This window comes from Narcine bancroftii, chromosome 4 (genome assembly GCF_036971445.1).
Source record: "Narcine bancroftii isolate sNarBan1 chromosome 4, sNarBan1.hap1, whole genome shotgun sequence".
Classification (NCBI taxonomy): Eukaryota; Metazoa; Chordata; class Chondrichthyes; order Torpediniformes; family Narcinidae; genus Narcine; species Narcine bancroftii.
In genome coordinates this window covers 76,914,800-76,937,974 of record NC_091472.1, presented here as the reverse complement: position 1 = coordinate 76,937,974, position 23,175 = coordinate 76,914,800, and the positions used below count along the sequence as shown (strand labels likewise).

The 23,175-nt window shown below is 39.1% G+C and overlaps 1 protein-coding gene across 14 annotated transcripts in view; it reads right to left on the bottom strand.

Moving 5' to 3' along the window:
- ehbp1 (EH domain binding protein 1) overlaps positions 1 to 23,175 on the bottom strand; it is a 561,098-nt gene that overhangs the window by 410,258 nt on the left and 127,665 nt on the right. For all 14 annotated transcript variants that reach the window (XR_011355819.1, XR_011355820.1, XM_069931681.1 and 11 more), the window contains one exon: positions 14,833 to 15,014. Coding sequence is in view for 12 of the 14 variants with exons in the window: in XM_069931681.1 (XP_069787782.1) it covers positions 14,833 to 15,014 (182 nt within the window). In the remaining 2 variants the exon portion in view is untranslated. The remainder of the gene's footprint in view (positions 1 to 14,832; positions 15,015 to 23,175) is intronic.

Here is a 23,175-nt window from a genome sequence, read left to right as displayed (position 1 = left end):
ATTTGTCCCTGTGCTCCAGTTTTAAATTTGTAATCAAACAATTCACATGTGATTAAAGTGCACATTCCAGATGTAAAAGCCCAAGGCTTGTTGTTTACCATTGTCAGTTCGGCTGCAGGTGTCAGCAGCGACCTGGAGTCCAGAGGCTACATGCATTTGGTATCTTCCAGTGCGCATGCCTATAGACTAGGGGTTAGTGCATGTGTGGGGATAATACGAGGTTGGAACAGTTAGTTAACTCACATTGTCTGTAATGGTGGAACAGATGGTGGGTGAGTGAGACTCCGATATTTTCTGTTGACCGTTATTGAGCGAATTGAACATTATGTTATCATTAGAAAGCATGTTACCAAGTTTAAATATGTGACCGCGGAAGTTACGAGTCCTTTGTGTTAATTAATAAACAGTTTTAAAACTCCCCTGGACTTCGACATGAATTCCTTGAACGCATCAAAGAGCCTACTTAGCCTCCGAGCATCTCTTTTATGGACAGTAGTCACTATACTTAGTCAACAGAAAATTATATTTGGAACATTTGGTGAGGAAATAGTCCTAACAAAGTCTTTGGTTTGGAGTGATACTGAACACAATATGGTGGGCATGTTGGAAATACTGAGAACAGGCTGCTGACAGCAATCTGCCTCCACTGGTCCAAGTATTGGCCACAGAGGGGTCCAGACCTGGTAATCCTAGAGCAGAACATCCTATAGACCAGGGGTGTCAAACTCAAATTCACAGAGGGCCAAAATTTAAAAACTTGGACTAAGTTGTGGGCCAAACTAAATATTTATTGAAAATTTTCAACAACATCTGCATGTTTTCTTTCAACATATGTAAAGTTAAACTTTTTTCTTATTAAAATAAATGTTTAATAATAGTTTTGGTTAAACTCTTTCCAGAAGAAGCATTAACAAATGAGAAATAAAATATTCAATAAATAATTTTTCTCTATAGCCTTTAAGCTCCTTTTAAATGTTTTTTTTTTCACAAGCCAACAAGTCAAAAAAATAACAACTTGCTTCAATGACAAACAGGTTTGTCTTTTAAAATGATGAACATAGAGTCTGCCTCCCACCTGTCTTGAAAGGTCCAGTTTTCTGTCTTTGGTTTGGCCATTTTTCGTAAGGGGTTTATTACATGTGAGTTGGGCGACAGGTCGCAGATGCTAATGAAAGTAAAGAGAGGAGGTGGGGGCGATTAGCGGGCTGACGGGCCGGCGCCAACGCATTTGCAAAGCATTCTGGGATTTGTAGTATTAGCTGTGCATGCGCTATACTGGAGCAGCGGCCAGCGGGCCAGCTCTAATACATACTTGATATGATCTTGCGGGCCAACTATAATTATATCACGGGCCAAATTTGGCCCGCGGGCCTGAGTTTGACATGTGTGCTATAGGCGCATTGATGGAGCCATTTCCTGAGAAACAGCAATATTATTGACTGCAGCCGCAGTGGAAACTCACTTGTTGACAGCAGTACATCACAGCCATCAGAAGTGGTAGGATTACATTTATGGACTCCTTCTGTGTATTTATTTAGTTTGAACATAGTTTGGATGTGCTGCCGCTTGTCCATTGGGCATGTTGATTTTGTGCTCGTGTAATGCGTGCTTGGTGCTCGAGCTCGGCAGACGGTGGGAATGGAGACACGTAATATGGCCGCCACTGCTGCTGCTGGTGTTGCCGCTGAGGCACAATTAAAACCATTGCAGAAGACATTGACTGAATTTAAAGTCAGCAACTTGGAAATGGCTGAAAGTGTGTCACAAAATGGTGGTGAGGAGGATGAAGATGCAAAGGATGTGCAATTCCAAATGGAGAAAGAGTCAAGTATCAAGGCAACATCTGACATGCAGGATGAAATACATCTAGATGACAGTGCGTCAAATGTTGGAAGCAGGAGAAGCTTCAGAGCTCCAGAGTTTCCAGTACTGCATCTATACATATAAAGGCTAAGGCTGAAATGGCTGCTCTTGTTATACGACAAAAATTACTTAACGATAAACATGCTTTAGAAGATCAGGAAGACCAGCTAAGGAGGAAAAAAAGAGTAGCTGGAGTTGGAAGCAAACATTGCTGCTTCCAGGAGCAAAATGAGGGTTCTGGGAGCCTCAGAGGGATCCTGCATTTGGAGTAACTTATCTGGAGTGTCTGATGGTATGGAGTCATGTTTGGAGAAAGGATAACAAGAAAAGAAAACATTTAATTTTAAGGCAGATCCCTTTGCTCCACAGTTACAAGATATGCATACACATGGACAAATCCTCCCAAAACACCAATAATAACAAACACAGAAAGAGTCATAGCTCAAAGTCAATCTTTCATCACAGCTCCTGTGACACTCCAGTCAATCATCAGAAATCCAGGTGAACATGCATATGTGACATCTCTAGCTACATTACCTGCTACAAGCAACGGTGAACAGAGCAACGTATTCTCAGTCATGGAAAAGCATGATGAAATCTCTGCATTATTAATCCAGCTACAGTATCTGTTTTCCATGCCAAAGAAGGAGATTCAAATTTTTAATAGTGACCCACTTCAGTACCAAGCATGCATTAAATTCTTTGAACATAATATTTGAAAACAAGAACAAAAATCTCATAGATTGTCCCTATTATCTGGAACAGTACGTAAGTGAACAATCAAGGGAAATTGTAAGGAGTTACTGACATATGGCCTCAGACAGTGGATTCAGGAAGGCTAAGTCTTTACCTTAGGAGCATTTTGGCAACAAGCATAAAATTGCTACACCTTATATGGAGAAAGCTCTCTCATGGCTGTCGATAAAACCGGAAGACACAAGGGCTCTCAGAGGATGCTGTAATGCCATGAGAGATATTGACTACATGCATGAGCTTAACATGCCTGCTAATATGCTAGTCATCATAAGGAAGTTGCCCTATCAACTGAGAGATATGTGAAGAACTGTAGTCTGTAAATTCCAGGAAAAACACAATCGAAAGGTTACCTTTAAGGATATGGTGGATTTCCTTGAAAGGCAAGTGAGGATTGCAACAGAATTAGTATTTGGAGATATCAAAGACACTCCAACTGTGAGCAAAGATGTAAAGAGGTCCAAGTCACAGCCTCATCCAAGATTAAAAGAAAGTATCTTTGCTACCACGGTGACATTTGCTGATAAGGAAAATGATAAAGAAACTAAGGAAAAGGAGAGTTTGCTTGTTGGGAAGAGCTGTTTGTTCTGTGGAGGTGGACATGCTTTGGAGATGAGTCCACAGTTGGAAAAGAAGGCACATAAGAAGAAGATTGCTTTCCTAAAAAAAAATGGAGTATGTTTTGCCTGTCTGTATAAAGGGCACATCAGCAAAAACTGCAGGAAGCGACTCAGCTGCAACATATGCTGTTTAAAGCATCCCATATACTGCATATCCACCAAAGAAAGAAGGAAATGGAAAAGAAACAAGCGGAAAGAAAGGAAGCAGCTGAAAACAATGCTATAGCCTCTGTTCTGGCAAGTGGTCTTACTGGGGCTGGTGAAGATAACTGCAAACTCTCAACAGTGTTTGTTCAAATCAAGGCGAGGAAGGAGAATGCAAAAGTGCATACTTATACTTTCTTGACCTGGGTAGCACTGCACCATTTTGCACAGTGGGACTAATGAATAAGCTTAATCTTCAGGGAAGAATGTCAAGGATTCTATTGAGAACTATGGTCAAAGGAAGGTCGTTGAAACCAGCATTGTTTCAAGCCTAGAGGTCGCTGGACTGGACAGCAGCGATTTTTGTGATCTTCCAGGCATATACACTCGGAAGACCATGCCTGTGCACAAATGAAATATCCCAAATCAAAACTATATAGATCAGTGGTCTCATCTGAGGAAATCGGCTCTGAGATAAGAGTTGCTGATTGTCTCAGATCTACCAAAGGTTCTGAAACCACAAGATGTAATACGGAGTGTGCAAGATGGACCTTATGCTGTCAAAACTATGCTTAGTTGGACGATAAATGGACCATTAGGAGAACAAAAGGATAATGTTCAGGAGCAATCAGCGACGAGTGTCAACAGGATATCAGTTGTGAAACTTTCTAAGCTGTGGTAACAGCAGCTCAGAACTGACTTTCCTGAGTGCCTCAGTGACAACCAAGAACCTTCAAGAGATAATAAGCAGTTCTTGGATTTAGTTTCAAAATCTGCCGAACTAGTCGATGGCCATTATTGCCTTTAAAGTAAAGAGAAATATGCATACCTGACAATAGAAGTGTTGCTGAACAACATACACACAACCTATCATTCAGACTTCACCAACTTAATGTCTGATATCCAGAGAAAGTACCATATGGTGTCTTGGAACATAATGATGGCAGAAAATGGTATCTGCCACACCCTGGGGTTTTACATCCACAAAAGAAGAAACTTTGAGTGGTGTTTGACTGTGGAGAAATATTTCGGGAAGTTTCAGTAAATTTTCAGCTCTTACAGGGGCCAGACCTGAGCAGTATATTGATAGGAATCACTGCAGACATTGAAGCAATGTTCCACCAGGTGAAAGTACCAAAGGAAGACTGTGATTTTTCAAAGTTCCTCTGGAGACTGAAGTCAGAACATTGTGGAATAGAAAATGACAGTGCATTTATTTGGAGCAACTTCATCTCCAAGTTGTGCGAACTTTGCCCTTAGGAAGTGTGCCGTGGACAATTTGAAACAGTTTAGCCCCCAGGCTGTAAGCACCATTATGAACAACTTCTATGCGGATGACTGCCTCACTTCAGCAGCCTCAGAAGATGCAATATCTCTATCATGAACTAAGAGCAATTTGTCTCAAGGGAGGCTTACAATTTACCAAGTGTATAAGTAACAGTCGTCATGTGTTGGCTGCCAAACCTGAAACAGAGAGAGCAAAAGAAACAAAGAATCTGGACTTGGACCATGACAACCTTCCTGTGGAAGGATGTGAGGCGTACAAAGGTGTGTCCAGTCTGATACTTTTAAGTTCAAAATCATCTTGAAAGACCAACCCCTCACAGGAAGGAGGATTCTTTCAACAGTCAGTTCGATATTTGATCCCCTAGGAATATTGGCTCTAGTAGTCCTGATTGCCAAGAAGATCATGCAAGATTTGTGTAGGAAAAGGATTGGTTGGGATGAGATGATACTAGACTCCATTGTATAGGAATGGATGTGTTGGATTCAGGATCTTCATAAGCTGGAAGACTTTGAGGTTGACAGATGCTTCAAACCCACAAACTTTGCTGATGCGTGTGAGGACAGTTACGAAACTGGTACTTTCACCTGGTGGAACATTGCTTCAATGTCTGCAGTGATTCCTATCAATATACTGTTACTGCATAGTAACCATGTTCAGGCAGATTGTGGGTTTGTGATGGGAAAAGCAAGAGTGCCTCCATTAAAGCCAGCCTCTATCCCTCGAAAGGAGTTGACTGCTGCCACCATGGAGAGAGAATGGACACAGTGTGGAAAAAGAGCTGCAGATGAAACTAGCAGTCTCCATATTTTGGACCGATAGCACCTCTGTGATCAAATACATCAGCAATAGACTACAAGGTTCCAAACTTTTGTGGCCAACAGATTGCTGAAATTGACAAAGTCTCACATATAATACAGTAAACATGGCCTCCTGAGGATTGAAAGTCAAATCTTTTCTAAAGAAAGAAATATGGGTGTCCTGGCCTCAGATTCTTCTTCAGCTCAGGAAGAGTGGTCTCAAAATCCTGATAGATTGGAAGAAATCTCATCAAAGGACTCAAATCAGGATCATAACTGTTAATGCTGCTCAGATATCACTAGAGGAAGTGGATCTAGTAACCCACTTAATCCATCACTTCTCATCCTGGACTCGCTTGAAAAGGGCAGTTGCATGGATGCTCAGATTTAAAGGACTACTTTAAGCAGCAAGAGCAGAAAGGAAACAAGCAAATGCTGTTCTTGTTCAGTTTCATCCAGATAACATCCATCAAAGAGTCTGCCACAAAAGGAGACAGGATATCTTAAGACTTAGAAGAACTGGCTAATGCTGAAATGGAAATAATCTGCTTTTGCCAGAAGAGATTTACAGATGCAATCTCATCTGAGAAAAGGAATGAATGTTAAGAGGACTAGCCACATTTGTAAATTCAACCCCATTCTGGAAAATTATGTATTAAGAGTTGGTGGGTGACTTATCAGAGCAGCAATGCCAGAAGAAATGAAATATCCTGTCATAATGGCCAAAGATTTTCACATTTCTGATCTAAATCTTTGACATGTTCATAAAGAGGTGGCTTATAATGGTCACAACCATATGTTATCTAAACTACACCAAAAATATTGGATTCCTGGTGCCACTGACTCAATCAGAAAAATTGTGCTGAAATGTGTTGTTTGTCGGCATATTCCTGGACAACAGCAAATGGCAGATTTTCCCTTGGACAGAGTCTCTCCTGATGAGCCTGCCTTCACATATGTTGGAGTCAATTATTTTGGACTCTTTGAAGAGAAGCATGGAGGGAGTGTTGTGAAGTTCTATGGTGTTATTTTCAGATGTTTAGCTACAAGAGCAATTTACATCGAAGTGGCTTCATCACTTGACACAAGACTCTTTCATCAATGCCCTTTGACATTTTATAGCCATGCGTGGTCAAATGAAAGAACTACAATCTGACAATGGCACCAATTTTGTGGGAGCTCAGCATGAGTTGAGGGAGTCGACTGAAAGATGGAATCGGGGTCAAATCCATAATACACTGCTCCAGAAAGGAATCAATTGGATCTTCCATCCCACTGCTGACATACATCATGTAGGTGTATGGGAAAGATTAAATAGATCAGTGCAAAAGGTTCTCAATTCCAACCTCAATTTGCAAAGTCTCAATGAGGGGGGTTCTTCACACAGTCTTATGTGAAGTTGTGAACAGTCATCCAAACACCAAGGCTTCTACAGATCCAAATGACTTTGAAGCACTTGCCCTGAACCATCATCTGCTTCTTAAAACTAACCCATCAATGCCATCAGGGCAGAAGGAAGACATACATGCTCATTGCAAGTGGAGGTAGGTTCAGTACATGTCAGGTTTGCTCTGGGAAAGATTCAGGAATGACAAAAATGGTCTAACACCAGTAGACATTGTGATCATCATGGATGATTCAGCACCTCAAAACTTCTAACTGGAAAAATTATTGTGTCCATTCTGGACAAAAATGGACTTGTATGTCAGGTTCAGATCAAGACCAAAACCGGCTTTCTGAACAGACACATCAACAAAGTCTGCCTTCTACAGAAGAAGGAGGAACTTTGACAAGACCAAATTGACTTTACTTTGTTGTGTTTTGGACCTTGCCCATTACTCAGACTGCAGACTTTACTAGTCCAGAGTGGTGGTAAAGATCGCTGCTGGTAACCTCTGGCTTATGAAGCATGAAGAAAGAAGATCGACATAATATTGGAATTTACTGTATTTGATGGTTATTTATAATTGTGTAATTATTATTTGAAGCATAATAATTAGGGGTCGGTGTTAGAATTAAAGGCCTGTTGTTTACTGTTGTCAATTTGGCTTCAGGCATCAGCGGCGCCTGGGGTCCTGAGACTGCGCTCGTTCATTACTTTCAAGTGTGCATAGACCATGAACTAGGGTTGGCGCGTGTGCAAGAGTTGCACGTGGTTGGAGCAGTAAGTTAGCCTGCGTTGACTGTGAGGCTCCAATATTTTCTGTTGACTATCATCAAGGGAATTAAACATTACGTTACCAAAGAGACTGGTCGTTATATGTTATTGCTAGAAAGCATGTTACCAAGTTCCTTTTGTCTTAATTAATAAACTTTAAAATTCATCTAGACTTCATTGTGAATTCCTCAAACACATCAGAATCCACTTAGCTCAGAGTCACTACACCAGATTTAATTCTAGGTTAATTTGTATATATTTTGGTTTGACCAATTACACCATTTTTTATTCATAGTTCCCTCATTTCAGGCCACCATAATATTTGAGACATAGCAATGGGACGTATATTAATCATGTTTAGTACTTAGTTGCATATCCCTTGCATGCAATGACTGCTTGTAGTCTGATTCATCGACATCACCAGGTGCTGATTATCTTTTCTGGTGATGCTCTGCCAGGCCTCTACAGCAGCCATCTTCAGCTCCTGCTTGTTTCGAGGGCTTGTCCCCTTGTTTTTTCTTCAGTATTTGGAAGACATACTCATTTGAATTTAAATCGGATTAATGACCTGGCCATTCAAAAATTTTCCAGGTTTCAGCTTTGAAAAAAAACTCCTTTGTTGCCTTATCAGTATGCTTGGGACCATTGTCTTGCTGTAGGATGAAATGCCATCCAATAAGTTTGGAGGCATTTGCTTGAACTTGATCAAATAAGATGTTTGAGAGAGATATAGAGATATAGAGAGGTTAAGTGAGAGGGCAAGGATCTGGCAGATGGAGTACAATGTTGGCAAATGTGAGGTTATCCACTTTGGAAGGAAAAAGTGAAGAACAGAATATTGTTTAAATGGCAAGCGATTGTAGTATGCGGACATGCAGAAGGACTTGGGGAGTGGCAAAAGGTTAATTTGCAGGTATAGAAGGCTATCAAGAAGGCAAATGGAATGTAAAGTTAATGAAAGCAAAAGGAATTGAGTTTATGGTGAGACCTCATTTGGAGTACTGCGTACAATTTTGGTTTCCTTACTTAAGGAAGGATGTAATGGCTTTGGAGGAAGTGCAGAGGAGATTCACCAGGTTGATTCCTGGGATGAAAGTGTTGGCCTATGAGAAGAGATTGAGTCTTTGAGGTGTCATTTAGAAGAATGAAGGGGGCTCATAGAAACATATATGTAAGAGGTAGGTAAGCTTTTATATTAGTAGGGGAGATCAAAACTAGGGGACAAAGCCTCAAGGTTCTGGTAAGTAAATTTCAGATAGAGATGAGCAGCAACTGCTTTTCCCAGAGGGTGGTGAATCTGTGGAATTCACTTTCCATTGAAGCAGTGGAAAATACCTCAGTAAATATATTTAAGACAAAGTTGGATAGGTTTCCACATAGTAAGGGAATTAAGGGATATGGAAAAAAGGCAGGTTGGCAGAGATGAGTCTTTCATCAGATCAGCCATGATCTCATTGAAAGGCAAAGCGGGCTCAATTTGTGCCCCTCACAAACCCAATAGACCCTTGAAAGTGGTTGTACAGTTAGCGCAACGCTATTACAGCATGAGTGACCTGGATTTGAATCTCATGTGTCTGAAACAAGTTTGTGCTCCAGTTTCCTCCTGCCCTCCAAAAATTGTGGATTAATTGGCCACAATTGGTGACACAGGCTTATGGGCCAGAAGTGCCTGTTACTGCACAGTATCACTGAAATAAAAAAAAGGTAGACAGAGTTATCAGAAGCTGCATGACATACTTGCCTTCACTAATCAGGACAATGAGTATAAAAGAAGGAAAGTCATACTGCAGCTTAAAAACAAAACTTTGGTTCAGCTGCATCTGCAGTAGTGTGTGCATTTCTAGTCACTCCTTTGCAGCAAGGATGTGGAGGCTTTGGAAAGGGTACATCAAAAATTGCCAAGATGTTGTTTGTGTTAGAGGGCATAAGCTTCAAGGAGAGGTTGGACAAACTTGGGTTGCTTTCTCTGGAGCATTGGAGGCTGAGGGATAAACTGATAGAAGCTTATAAAATAATGAGAGGCAGTGATAAGGTGAAAAGTTAAAATCATTCTCCTTGGGTAAAAAATGTCACACATTTAAGATGGGTGGGGGAGGAAGAGTTTAAAGGAGATGCGCAGGGCAATTTTTTTTCCCCACAGTGTGATTGGTGGCTGGAACAAATACAATAGCATCATTTACGAGGCTTCCAGATAAATGCATGAATATGCAGAGAATAGAGGGATTGGAATCATAAAAAGCTCCAAAGTTTTAGTTTAGCTTGGACATCACGTTCAGTGTACACATTATGAGCTGAAGGGCCTGTACCCATGCTACATTCTTCTATGAAACTAGCCAAATCCTTTTCATCAAAATAATGAAGGCCATTGTCCACTGTTATGATTTATTATTCAATTTTAAAGTTCTTTTTTAATGCACAGCAGCTATTTACTACTGTCATTGATAACAAGCCAGCTTAAACAATCAAATCAGTCCAAATTTCAAAATATTTAAGAGCATCATGCTATTTTGTTCTATTACTGGGTTAGCATTGAATTCCAGTTCTAATAATCACATTTTAAATGAAGCAGCATTTAAAGACACTGATGAAAGATTGGTTAGCAATCAAATACTATTATGAGCTGACTCCCACAGTATTCACCTATCCTAACTCTGACAAGGACTCCATTCCATCCTTCCAGTTTCTCCAGTTCAGTGTTATCTATTCAAGTAGCAGCCCTGTGCACTCAAAGTTGAATTTAACAATTTCAAATAACAAATCTTTTCAGTGAGTGTTAAACTGGCTAGTTCTGAAGAAACACTATTAACATTATTCAGGAAATCAAAATTGTCATGTAAAATTGCCTTCTGCCTGCCATAAGGCAATCAAAGAGTAACCTTTAGGGTAACCCAGCACCCCTTACAGTACGAGAAGCAAGAGTCGTTTCAGAGTCACTGAGTGTTCATGCATTCACCTCCAGCGCTCTCACAGCCCTGCTGAATCCATCAGTAAACTGAGCTCCAGATCCAAACTTCCAACACAATCAGGAAGCCTTCAGTGCCCAAGGCCCTGTGGGTGCCTTTTTTTTGCCATCAGCACCCTCTCAAATCCCAGCTCCAATACCTGGCTCCTATTAACCAGTTTCTAATAGCTTGTGTGGATCCGCCGACCCCAAGCCACCCACAGCTTGTGTGGGTCCATCAGCCTCAGAGCCCCTCGTGGTCCACTACCATGGTCAACGTCCTAAAGAGTTATCTCCCCGGTAATCCCTTACTAATCACAGATATAGTGTAGGGATTATTAAGGTGGCATGTGAGTGGAAAGAAGTTTGAAAACCACTAATCTAGGTTATTTATATATTTTTTAAAAATCACAGACAGCAGGGGGTGTCCCGAAACAGATCCCTGCAGAACTCCACGAGTCACTGATCTATAGGCAGAATACTTTCTGTCCACTACTTCTCTCTGCTTTCTACATGCAAGCCAAATTTTTTATTCACACAGCCAAGGTTCCATGCATCTCATACCTCATGACTTTCTGAATGAGTCTCTCATGGGGGACCTTGTCAAATGCCTTACTAAAGTCCTCATCCTCCACCCTAACCTCAATTTCTTTCGTCACCTCCTCAAGAAACTCATTTAGGCTCATAAGGCACAACCTTCCCTTCAAAAAGCCATGCTGACTATCCTTGAGTAGATTGTACTTCTCCAAATGCTTATAGATCCTATCTTGAGAAACTTCTCCATTAGTTTGCACACTATTGGCATAAGACTCACCGACTTATAATTCCAAGGACTCTCCTTATTATCTTTTTTTAAAAAAGGACCAAATTTGCCATTCTCCAATCTTTTGACACCTTCCCTGTGGCCAAAGAAGATTCAAAGATCATAGCCACTGCCACAGCTATCTCTTCCCTCCCTTTCTGGTGTCCTGGAGACTTATCAATCTTAATGTTTTTAAGAAGATCCAAAACTTAGAAACACAGAAAAATAGGTATAGGAGTAGGCCATTTGGCTCTTCAAGCCTACATCACCATTCATTATGATCATGGCTAATCAGAACCCAGTTCCTGCCTTCTCCCTATACCCTCTGATCTCCTTAGCCACAAGGGCCAAATCTAATCTCTTAAATATTGATAAGGAATTGGCCTCAACTACTTCCTGTGGCAAATAATTCCATAGATTTACCACTCTCTGAGAAATGAAAAAATTTTCTCATCTCAGTCCTAAGAGATTTCCCCCTTATCCTTAAACCATGACCCTTGGTCCTGTTTTTTCCAACATCAGAAATAACCTTCCTGCATCTAGTTTGTCTAATCCTTTAAGAATTTTATGTTTCTATAAGATCCTCCCTCAATCTTCTAAATTCCAGCAAATACAAGCCTAGTTGATCCAACCTTTCTTCATATGCAAGTCCTTCTATTCCTGGTATTAGTCGAGTGAACCTTCTCTGTACCCCCTCCATGTGAGGATATCCTTCTTCAGATAAGAAGACCAAAACTGAACACAGTATTCCAAGTTGGTCTCACCAAGGCCCTGTACAGTTGCAGTAGGACCTTCCTACTCCTGTACTTGAATCCTCTTGCTATGAATGCCAACATACCATTTGTCTTCCTCACTACCTGCTGTACCTGCATGCTCACTTTCAATGACTGATGCACAGCGACACCCAAGTCTCGCTGCATTTCCCCTTTTCCTGAACAGATACCATTTAGATAATAATCCTCTTTGCTGCTCTTACCTCCAAAGTGGATAACCTCACATCTAAAAAAAAATCTCAACATCATCCAGCACAAAAGCCTGTTCTATTCTGACCCTGATCAAGGTCATTTTTTTCTTGTGAATACTGAAGCAAAGTATTTATTTAGGACCTCCACAACCTCCTACATTTCCAGGTATATGTTGCCTCCTTTAACCTTTAGCATTCCCACCTTCATTCTTGTCATGCTTCTTATATGCATAGAATGCCTGGGGTTCTCCTTAATCCTTGCAAAGACCTTCTCATACCCCCTTCGAGCTCTCCTAAGTCCTTTCTTAAACTCCTTCCTGGCTACCATAAACTTCTCATGAGCTCGTCCTGTTTCCTGCTCCCTTCTTCCTCTTGATTAGATGCCTCACCTGTTTTGTCAACCAAGGTTCCCTTTTCTTACCATCTTTTCCCTGTTCCAGTGGGACAAACATATCCTGAACCCACCACAAGTCGTCCCTAAACTTCCTCCAAATTAGTTCTGTGCTTTCACTCTTGAACATCTGTTTCCAATTTACTCTCGCTAGTACTCTCCCATCGTAATTAGCCCTTCCCCAATTAAACTATTTCCAACAGTGATAGTGTTTTGAAAGGCTGGTGTTGAAGTACATCAGCTCCAGTCTGTGTGGCAACAGGGATCCTTCCCAATTTATCTACCACAGCAACAGGTCTATGTCAGATGCTATCTCACTGGAACACCTGGACATCAAAGATGTATACATCTTTACTGACTGTAGTTCGGAATTCAACACCAACATCCCCTCAAAACTGATCAGTAAACTCCAAGACCTGGGCCTCAATACATCATTGGATTTCCTCACTTCCAGACATCAATTCATGTAGATTGACAGGAAAATCTCCTCCACAAACTCCAATAGCACCGAAGCACCAAATGGCTGTGTTCTTGGCCTCCAGTTCTACTCACTTTACACCTACAACTGCATGGTTCAGTACAACAACAATACCATCTACAAATATGCTGATGTTAACATAATAATGGGCTGTATAAAAAGGGGAGATGAGTAAGCATATAGGAGAGAGATTAAAAACTTGGCTGGTGTAGAAACAACAATCTCACCACAATGTCACCACAATGAAGGAGCTAATTGTAAACTTTTGGAAAAAAGGGAAATCAATGGGGGAATCAGAGGTGGAGAGGATGAGCAAATTTAAATTCCTGGGAGTCACCATCTGGAAGACCATACCTGGACAACATACGAATATCATCTTGAAGAAAACACGTCAGCACCTCTACTTCCTCAGGAGTTTGCGGAAGTTTGGCAAACTTCTATAAATATGTAGTGGTAAGTGTGCTGACCAGCTGCTTAACAGCCTGTTATAGGGACGCCAATAGCTCTGAGCAGAAAGGAGTGTATGTGATGTCATGGCTGTACTCTGACAATAAATCTTAACTTAGAACAAGCTCCAATTGACATGTTTTCACAATCATTTCTCAACCAATATCACTATATTAATTGTCTCCTGACCTACAGTCGATCACAGACAAGCTCCTTCATTTTCTCCAAATCTCCTTTTCTTTACATGTTGAATTTCTATTCTTGCCCAATTCTTAACAATTTATTATCTTGAAAATTAACTGTATTTCATTCTTTAGCTGCTACATGACATGAATCAAGATAGCATTTTAAACAATTTGCAAAAATTTTTAATGCTAAAGCTGTTCAGTGCTTTTGTTAAAAAGAATTATTTAGAGATACAGCATTGTTACAGACCCTTCCAGCCCACGAGCCTGTGCCACCCAAATACACCTTTTAACTTTCTAGCATCTAGAATTTTTTTGCTTTTTGCTTAAAAATTTGATTGAAATACAATTAAAAACAAAAGTATTATTTTGCTAATAATTTCAGAAATTTTGAAAATTGAGCATCCACAGCATATCATATGGGATGCCAAAAATTAGCTAATTTACTGAGTGGACCAATTGCAAAGCATGTATTCAGAGACAATATATCCTGCCATGTTTGTGAACTGAAGCAACTCTTGTGTAGTTTACTGTTAATGCAACCAATATTCAGTAAATTAATGGTCATCAATTCAAATGCTAACTTAAAAAAAAACACAAAAAAAAGGCTTTGGAAAAAAAAATTAAATTACTGAGAAGAATTAACTGGTAAGAATTTTTTTAAATGTTAATAAACCAATAAGATCTATAAAAGGAACAAAACATATCCTACGAGACAAAGGCCATTACAGGTCCTCCTACTAGAGAAAAGACTGTACTGGACCTAATCTTAGAACATATAGCTAACTGAATAAGTCTTCAACTCTCATTTATCTGAGGTAATGGGATCTACCCAGGAATGTAATCAGCATATCTTCAACACCAACAAAAAAGGCACTGTCTTCAATTCTTGTAATTAATTCACAGTGGGGGAAAAAAATCTAAATGGATCAGAAAATACTTTGGATATAAAATGTACCAAGAATAATTTAGGAAATGCTCAGTCAATCTGAGAGACTTACGTTGCTTTGCCTTCCCTTAGGAAAATGCAAGATAGAGAAAATTGCAGTGCAGCAGCAACAATTTTTTTAGATAAAGGTTTGAATTTCAGCTTGACATCAGTCTGCGTAGGCATGGGGCTTGCATACTGCTTCATGTTAATGCTGCTGGTGGCAAGAGCTTTCCTACGGCCAGAGGGTGACTCCTGGAAAGAGAAGAGAAAAATAATTTTGTTTTAACAGGAAAATATAACTATATTTCCAATGAATTGTAAACCTAGATTTGTCAAATAAACAAAAATAAAATTGTATTTTTAAAAGAATAAATATAAATTGATATGTCCTATTTATATATTGCAAATACACTTTTCTAGTCTAGTTGGACACATTAATCACCCAAATCACTATTAATCTGGTCTACATGCAACCTAATTACAAATTGATACAACAAATATTAATATCTGCACAAATATATTTCACAAGTATCTGGTGTTTGTGATTCTTGTGTGTAGTCCCAATATTTATGAACTTTACTCCTTCAAAACTGAATTACAAATATTCATTTCTTCAAAGTTTTTAAAAAATATATAGAAAATCTCAAGTAACTAATCAAGGAAACAGCTGTTTTTCCCCCAAAAAGGCTTTTTATAGTCATATCATATTAGGAACAAAAGGAAATATTTAATATAAATAGTTTTGCATTCATATTTAATCAATTTTGTAAGCTGTTGTACTCAAACTGTAAGTAGGCACACATTGAAATGAAAAATAATGCAGGGGCACACTTTAGCTTGACAAATAAAAGATGAATAATGTAAAGAATAAAATTAGGCTTTTTAAACACATAATTGACATTTTGAAAATCAAACGTCTTGACTGATGTCCACTACAGGCAGGCATATATTTCAGATATTCTGCTATATAATACTTGACATTTCAGTTATTATACAAGCTGAATAGAATAAGTCAGAAATGTAACATGCCATCCTTCACAGAAAGTCTTGTTCAAGACCATCCTTATCTGAGAGATTATGCCTGACTGCATTATACAGAACTAATAGTGCATGTAGATACTTTAAGAATGAATATAAAAATGCATCAAACACTGAAGGAGGATTTAAGTCCACTCAGAAGTACTTCAGAATATGCAAATACTCTGTCTACAGAATGAGGTTTAACAGATTTGATGAGTGCAAAGAATAAAAAGTGCTCTTTTCCCTTGCTGCCTCTGTCAATCAGTGAAAGTGATTAATGCCTGAGGTTCTGAAAACCCTGTTAAATGAAATAGTCCTCTCCAATAAAGATCCATCAATTTATTACAATACTGCTATCATTATGGTGGTACTGCCAATGTCGTTAAGTACCTCACTATCAGTAGTTGAAGAGAATTGAAAATGGTTGCCTGCTGCCTCCAATCTTCAAACAACCTTCATTACATCTTATGTTGAAAAGATTATTACCATATTTTGTTTTTGTTTAAAGTAAATTTTATGCAATAATTTTGATGGATGATTAATAAAGCATTCAGTCTATTTTGTTTAATTCAACAGACTCATGGTAATTATCCCAGATATTTTCAGTGCAGTGAATCCATTATAAGCAAAATTTTTAACAAGCATTTTTGTTAAATTGCACTTTCAAAGAACCATTAAAATATTTAAAGAGTGAGAGATAGAGATAAATTGAAAAGTCTTGAACAGCTGCTGGAGAAACAGATTTCCATTCAAGTCTTTAACTTAACAGAAAGAGAACCACTAACAAGGAATTCCACTATCAAAGCCAAACTACTCTCAAATTGATGCTTTGCTGTAAATGACAAAACCAATGCAATGTTAATTTGATAAGCCTTGAATGGATTGGAATGCATGGCCTATTAAGGTGCTAATTTGTGGATCAAAGGCATTCTCGCACCTGGTAAAGCTGTATTAAATACCAAATGCTTACTTCAACAATGAGTTCTGCCTGGGAATGCACACACTTTTGCTCACCTTGACCTATGCAATTTCAAAAGGTAGTAATTTCATCATGTGAGAAAAATGCAAAATAAATAGAGAAAAAAAACTGCAGGCGTTTTTATATGGTTAAAAAGAGCAAGATAAAATAGTAACACTGCATCACTAGAACTTCAAGGTAATAAATTCTGACACAATTTTTAAAGGTCACTTTTTTCCTATCTCTTTATAAGATTTCACTACCATTTATCATATGGAATAAGGGAAGGAAAATATATCTTTCAGATGTTTGCGAGATAACATCAACATTTTGTATGGTCCAATGCCCTGACCAATGAAGACAAGCCAAACACCTTTTTCACTGCCCTGACCACCAGTGTGACCACTTTCAGGGAACTATGTACCTGTACCCCTGGGACATTCTGTTCTAACACTCTACATGGGCCTACTGTTTACTGCAAAACTCCTGCCCCAATTTAATTTGCCAAAATGCAACACTTTGTACTTGTTCTTGTTAAATTCCACCTACGATGCCATGGTCTATTTTTACTGTTGTGTTCTTCAATAACCTTCTTCACTCAACACTTTATCAGCAGTTTTGATGACATCTGCAAACTTATCAACCAAGCTAACTATATTGTACAACAGATCACAAAGAATAGTAGTTCCAGCTCCAAACCTTGTGACACATCACTGATCACAGGCCTCCAATCTGAAAAATGCCCTCCACTGCCATCCTCTGAGCTCTGACCTATCAACAAACCAAATTTGTATCCAATTGATTAGCTCATCCTCTATTTGCCAGGCATCCCTTTACATAATACTTAATACTGAATACATTTCTTAATTTCATTTCTTTAGAAATAAAACAGCGATTTTTGGCCCATGAATTCGTGCCGCCCATTTTACACCCAATTAGCCTATACCCCTGGTATATTTTGAAAGAGAAAGAAGGAAGCATACATTAGAATTTGAAGCAGGAAACAGAAAGGGCTCATGAGAATTACATGGTAACCAGAAAGGAACTTAAGAAAGGACCTAGGAGAGCTCGAAGGGAGCATGAAAAGGGGCATGGAAATCAGAAGCATGACAAGAATGAAGGTGGGGGTACTAAAGGATAAAGGAGGCAATATGTATCTGGAGGTGGAGGATGTTGGGGAAGTCCTAAATGAATACACTGCTTTAGTCTTTATAAGAGAAAAGGACTTTGATCAGGGTGAGGTCAGAATAGAATAGGCTTGTGTGATGGATGATGTTGAGATTAAGTATAGTGTAGGATCTTCTTAAAAACATTAAGATTTATAAGTCCCCGAGACCGGACACAATATACCCCAGGTGTCTGTGGGAAGGGAAGAAAGAGATAGCTGGGGCATTGGCTAAGGTCTTTGAGTCCTCCTTGACCACAGGGGAGGTACTGGAGAATAGCAAATGTAGTCCCCTTGTTTAAAAAAGGTAATAGGGAGGCTCCTGGAAATTATAGACCATTGAGTGCAAACTAATGGAGAGGATTTTATGGATAGGATCTACAAGCATTTGGAGGTCTACTCATGGCTTTGTGAAGGGAAGGTTGTGCCTCCCGAGCCTAATTGAGTTTTTTGAGGAGGTAACAAAAGAAATTGATGAAGGTAGAGTAGTAGGTGTAGTCTGTATGGATTTTATCAAGATATTTGACAAGGTCCCCCATGAGAGACTCATTCAGAAAGTCATGAAGCATGGGATTCATGGAGCCTTGGCTGTGCGGATAAAAAAAACTGGCTTGCATTTAGAAAGCAGGGAGTAGTAGTGGATGAAAAGTATTCTGCTTGTGAGTTAGTGACTTGTGAATTTCCACAGGGATCTATTCTGGGACTGGTGCTATTTGTGATTTTTATAAATGATCTAGATGTAGAAGAGGAAGGATGGGTCAGTAAGTTTGGAGATGATACAATGGTTGGAGGAGTTGTGGATAGTGCTGAAGGTTGCTATAGGTTATAGAAGGATAGAGACAGGATGCAGGGATGGGCAGAAAAGTGGCAGATGGAATTCAATCCGGATAAGTGTGAGGTGATGCATTTTGGAAGGACAAACCTGAAGGCTGAGTACAGGGTTAATGGTCAAATGCTTAATAGTATGGAAGAACAATGGGACTTTGAGGTACAAATCCATACATCTCTCAAGGTTGCTGTGCAGGTTGATAGGATGGTTAAGAAGGTCTATGGGATGCTGGGCTTCATAAGTTGGGGGATTGAGTTCAAGTGTTGAGAGGTCATGTTGCAACTAGAAATATCTGGTGAGACTACATTTGGAAAATTGTTTTCAGTTCTGGTCACCTCATTAAAGGAATGATGTGGAAGCTAATGGAGAGGGTGCAGAGGAGATTTACCCAGGATGTTGCCTGGACTGGAAAATAAGCCTTATAAGGCAAGGTTCGCAGAACTTGGACTTTTCTCTTTGGAGCACAGCAAGAGGAGAGGAGACTTAATAGAGGTCTACAAGATACTGGGTGGCATAAATAAGGTGGACGGCAGCACCTTCTTCCTCGGACAGGTATAGCAAGGTGAAGGGAGGAAAGTTTAGGGGAGATATCAGGAAGAAGTTTTTTTTTACACAAAGCCTGAAATGTCTTGCAGGGGTGGTGGTGGATGCTGAAACATTAGGAGCATTTAAGAGTCTCTTCGACAGGCACAGGGATGAAAGAAAAATAGAGGGTTATGAGGTAGGAAGGGTTTAGTACTTTTTTTTGGTAGGAATATTCACATCAGCGCAACATCGAGAGCCAAATGCTGTAATGTTCTATGTAATATGAACTGATCATATCTGCATGCACATGGTCCATATCCCTCCATTCCTTGGCTGTTCAAATGCTTTTCTAAATGCCTCTTAAAAATTACAATTGGTTCTGCCTCAATCACCTTCTCTGGCAATGTGTTCCTGGGACCAACCAGTCCCTATTTAAAAAAAGTTGCTTGGAATTTCCTTTAAACTTTCCCCTTCTCACTTAAAAATGCCCTCCAGTATTTGACATTTCAACCCTTGAGAAAAGACCATATATCCCACCCATTCCTCTCCTATTCTTTTTTAAATTCTGACAGGCGACCCTTCACTTTCAACACACTAAAGAAAATAATCTAGGTTTCTCCAACTCTCCAATCTAATGCCCTGGTAAACCTCTTCTGAATCCTATCCAAAGCTTCCACATAATTCCTCTGACCTGGTGACCAGAACTGCCTACAAAATTCTAAATGTGGCCTACCTAAACTTATCTTTAAGATACAGATAAAGTCACGTGATGGAATAGTGGCTGGTTGGGTTGAACCAGCCCTCTCCAGAAAAAAAAAGAAAAAAAGTTTGGAAAAGACAAGGCTCAACGGATACAAAACTCAAGAAATATAAGATAAAGATACAGAGAAGAGCAAGAAGATGGCATCCAAGAAAGAGAAAGTAAGAACAACAGGAAACAAGGAAGAAAAAGCACCAGAGAAGAAAGAAGGCCTTACCTGCATGAAGAGCAGCCAATCTCCGAGGTTAGTGAGGGCCCTGCAAAGTCGTGACCTCCCGACCGGTGGACTCCAAAAATGGCTCTCGGAGCCAAACAAAAGTGTGCAACTGCGCATGCGTGAAGAGACACACATGTGCAATGTGTAAATCAAAGGAAAAAGTGAACACTGGCAGGAGAGGGGCTCAGCCGAGAAGCAGGCAGGTACAACACAAACAGCTGAGGGACGCCAGGCATCATGGAGCTCAGTTGAAGGATAAAAAGAACTGAGAGGAAAGGAGCGAGGAGCTGGATGAAGAAGAATGACAGCAGGGTGACAGACAACAAGAGAATCAACAGTAGAAGGCCAGACAGACATCCCACGAAATGAAGACCAACAGCAAAGGCTCAGCAAGAGGAGGCCAGAAAAAGACATGGAAGTAATTCATCAGGGAAAATAGAAGAGACACAGATACAAAGAAAAGAAGAAGAAGACACAAGCACAAGTACAGACAAAGAAGGAAGAAGAAGACCAAGATGTTAACAGGGAAATAGAAGGTAAAACAGATGGACAGAATATAGATAAAGCCTTTTTTGAAGAACAAATGAGATCATTAAAAGAGTGGTTATCATTAGAATTTAGTGCAATTAAAAGAAAAATGAAAAGAGCAGAAGACAAAATGCAAAGTTTAGAATTGGTCATGACAGAAATAGGGAAAAAAGTAGAAATGTGGAGGAGCGGGAAATGGCTGTAGAATTGGAAGTAAATTATTTAAGAGAAAAATTGGAAGAAAGTGACAGAAAAATTAAAGGGACACAGAGTTGTTATCTCAGAAAATTGATATTTTGGAAAACTATAGTAGGAAAAAACAACATAAAAATAGTAGACCTGAAGGAGGATGAAGAAGGCACAGACATGAAGGAATTAATAAAAGGATAGATTCCAAAGATTTTGGGAAAGACAGAATTACATGCAGAAATGGAAATAGAAAGGGCACACAGAGCACTAGTACCGAAACCGCAGACACATCAAAAACCAAAATCCATCTTAGTAAAATTTTTAAGATATACAAGAGAAAATATATTGGAGTGGGCAAGGAACAAAGTTAGAGAAGATAATAAGCCATTGGAATATAAGGGACAAAATTTTTTTTTTTAACCCAGACATAAGTTTTGAACTCTTAAAGAAGAGGAAGGAATTTAATACAACGAAAATGATTTTATGGAAAAAAGGTTATAAATTTAAGTTAAGACATCCAGCCGTACCTAGGGAGCAAAACAGACTGTTCTCGGATCCGGAAGAAACACAACAATTCGCAGAGCATTTGCAGGACAAGAAGAAAGAAGACTGGCGATAAAGTATACATAAAGATGTAAAAATAATGTATATGTAAAGAACTAAAGATGGGAAAGAGAAGGGAAGGAAGGAAGAAGGGGGGAAAAAGAGAGCTTTGTTATATGTATAAAAAAGTTTTTTTTGGGGGTCTGGGGGGGAGAGAATAACGGTCACTGCGAAATCAGTTGACGCTTGCGAGCAAGATCGCAAACAAAATGGAAAGGGGAGTTGTGGTTGCTCGGCAAGGGATAAGGAGCAACTTAGAGAAGAGGGTGCATTTGGGGTTAAGGTGTTATTGGGTGTGGGAATTGTTGGAGTATTTTATGTTTTAAATGTGTTGTCATATTTTGAGTTTAAAAAGGGAAAACTAAAAGATAAAAAGGGGAAAAAAGGGGATGGAGGTGGTGAGGAGGTGGAAAAGAGGTGTAAACAAGATATAAGATGGCCACGCTGAACTATATAACTATAAACATTAATGGAATACATAACCAAATTAAAAGGAAAAGGCTTCTAAATTTACTGAAAAAAAGAAAAAATAGATATAGCACTTGTGCAGGAAACACACTGAACTGAAGTGGAACACAACAAATTGAAGAGAGACTGGGTAGGACACGTAGCGCCAGCATCATATAATTCAAAAGCTAGAGGTGTAGCTATATTAGTTAACAAAAGTGTACCAATTAAGATAGAGGAGGAAATAATAGATCTAGCAGGGAGGTATGTAATGATAAAGTGTCAGATATACTCAGAATTTTGGAATTTGTTCAATATATATGCACCTAACGAGGAGGATCAAAAGTTTATACAGGATATTTTTTTGAAGATTGCAGACACACAAGGAAATATATTGATAGGAGGGGATTTTAATTTGGATCCATTGTTGGATAAAACTGGAAAAAAGACAAGCAAAAAGAATAAAGTAGCCAAATTTATAGTTAAATCAATGCAGGAAATGAAACTTTATATGGAGGAGACAGCATCTAAAAGAGAAAGAATATTCATATTATTCAAATAGGCATCAAACATACCCAAGGATTGATATGTTTTTGTTGTCAGCCCATATTCAAGGAAGAATTAGGAAAACTGAATATAAAGCTAGATTGCTATCTGATCATTCACCCCTGTTATTAGCAATAGAACTGGAGGACATCCCACCAAAAGCATATAGATGGAGGTTAAACTCCATGCTACTTAAAAGGCAGGAATCTATAGAATTTATAGAAGGCCAAATTAAAACACATTTTGAAATAAATATAGAATCGGTGAAAGATAAATTTATACTATGGAACACAATGAAAGCTTTGATTAGAGGACAGATAATAAGTTACGTAACTACGATTAAAAAAAAGGATTATAATTGGGAAATAGAGCAGCTGGAAAGGGAGATAGCAAGTATAGAAAAGGAACTAGTGAAAAGGGACGATATAAAGAAAAAGAGAATTGGCGGACAAAAAAATAAAATACGAAACATTACAAACGTATAAGGTGGAGAAGAACATAATGAAAACAAAGCAAAAGTATTACTAATTGGGAGAAAAACACATAAAATATTGGCCTGGCAACTTAAAACAGAACAAGCTAAAAGAACTGTATTGGCATCAAGGAAAAAGGACAAACAAATTACA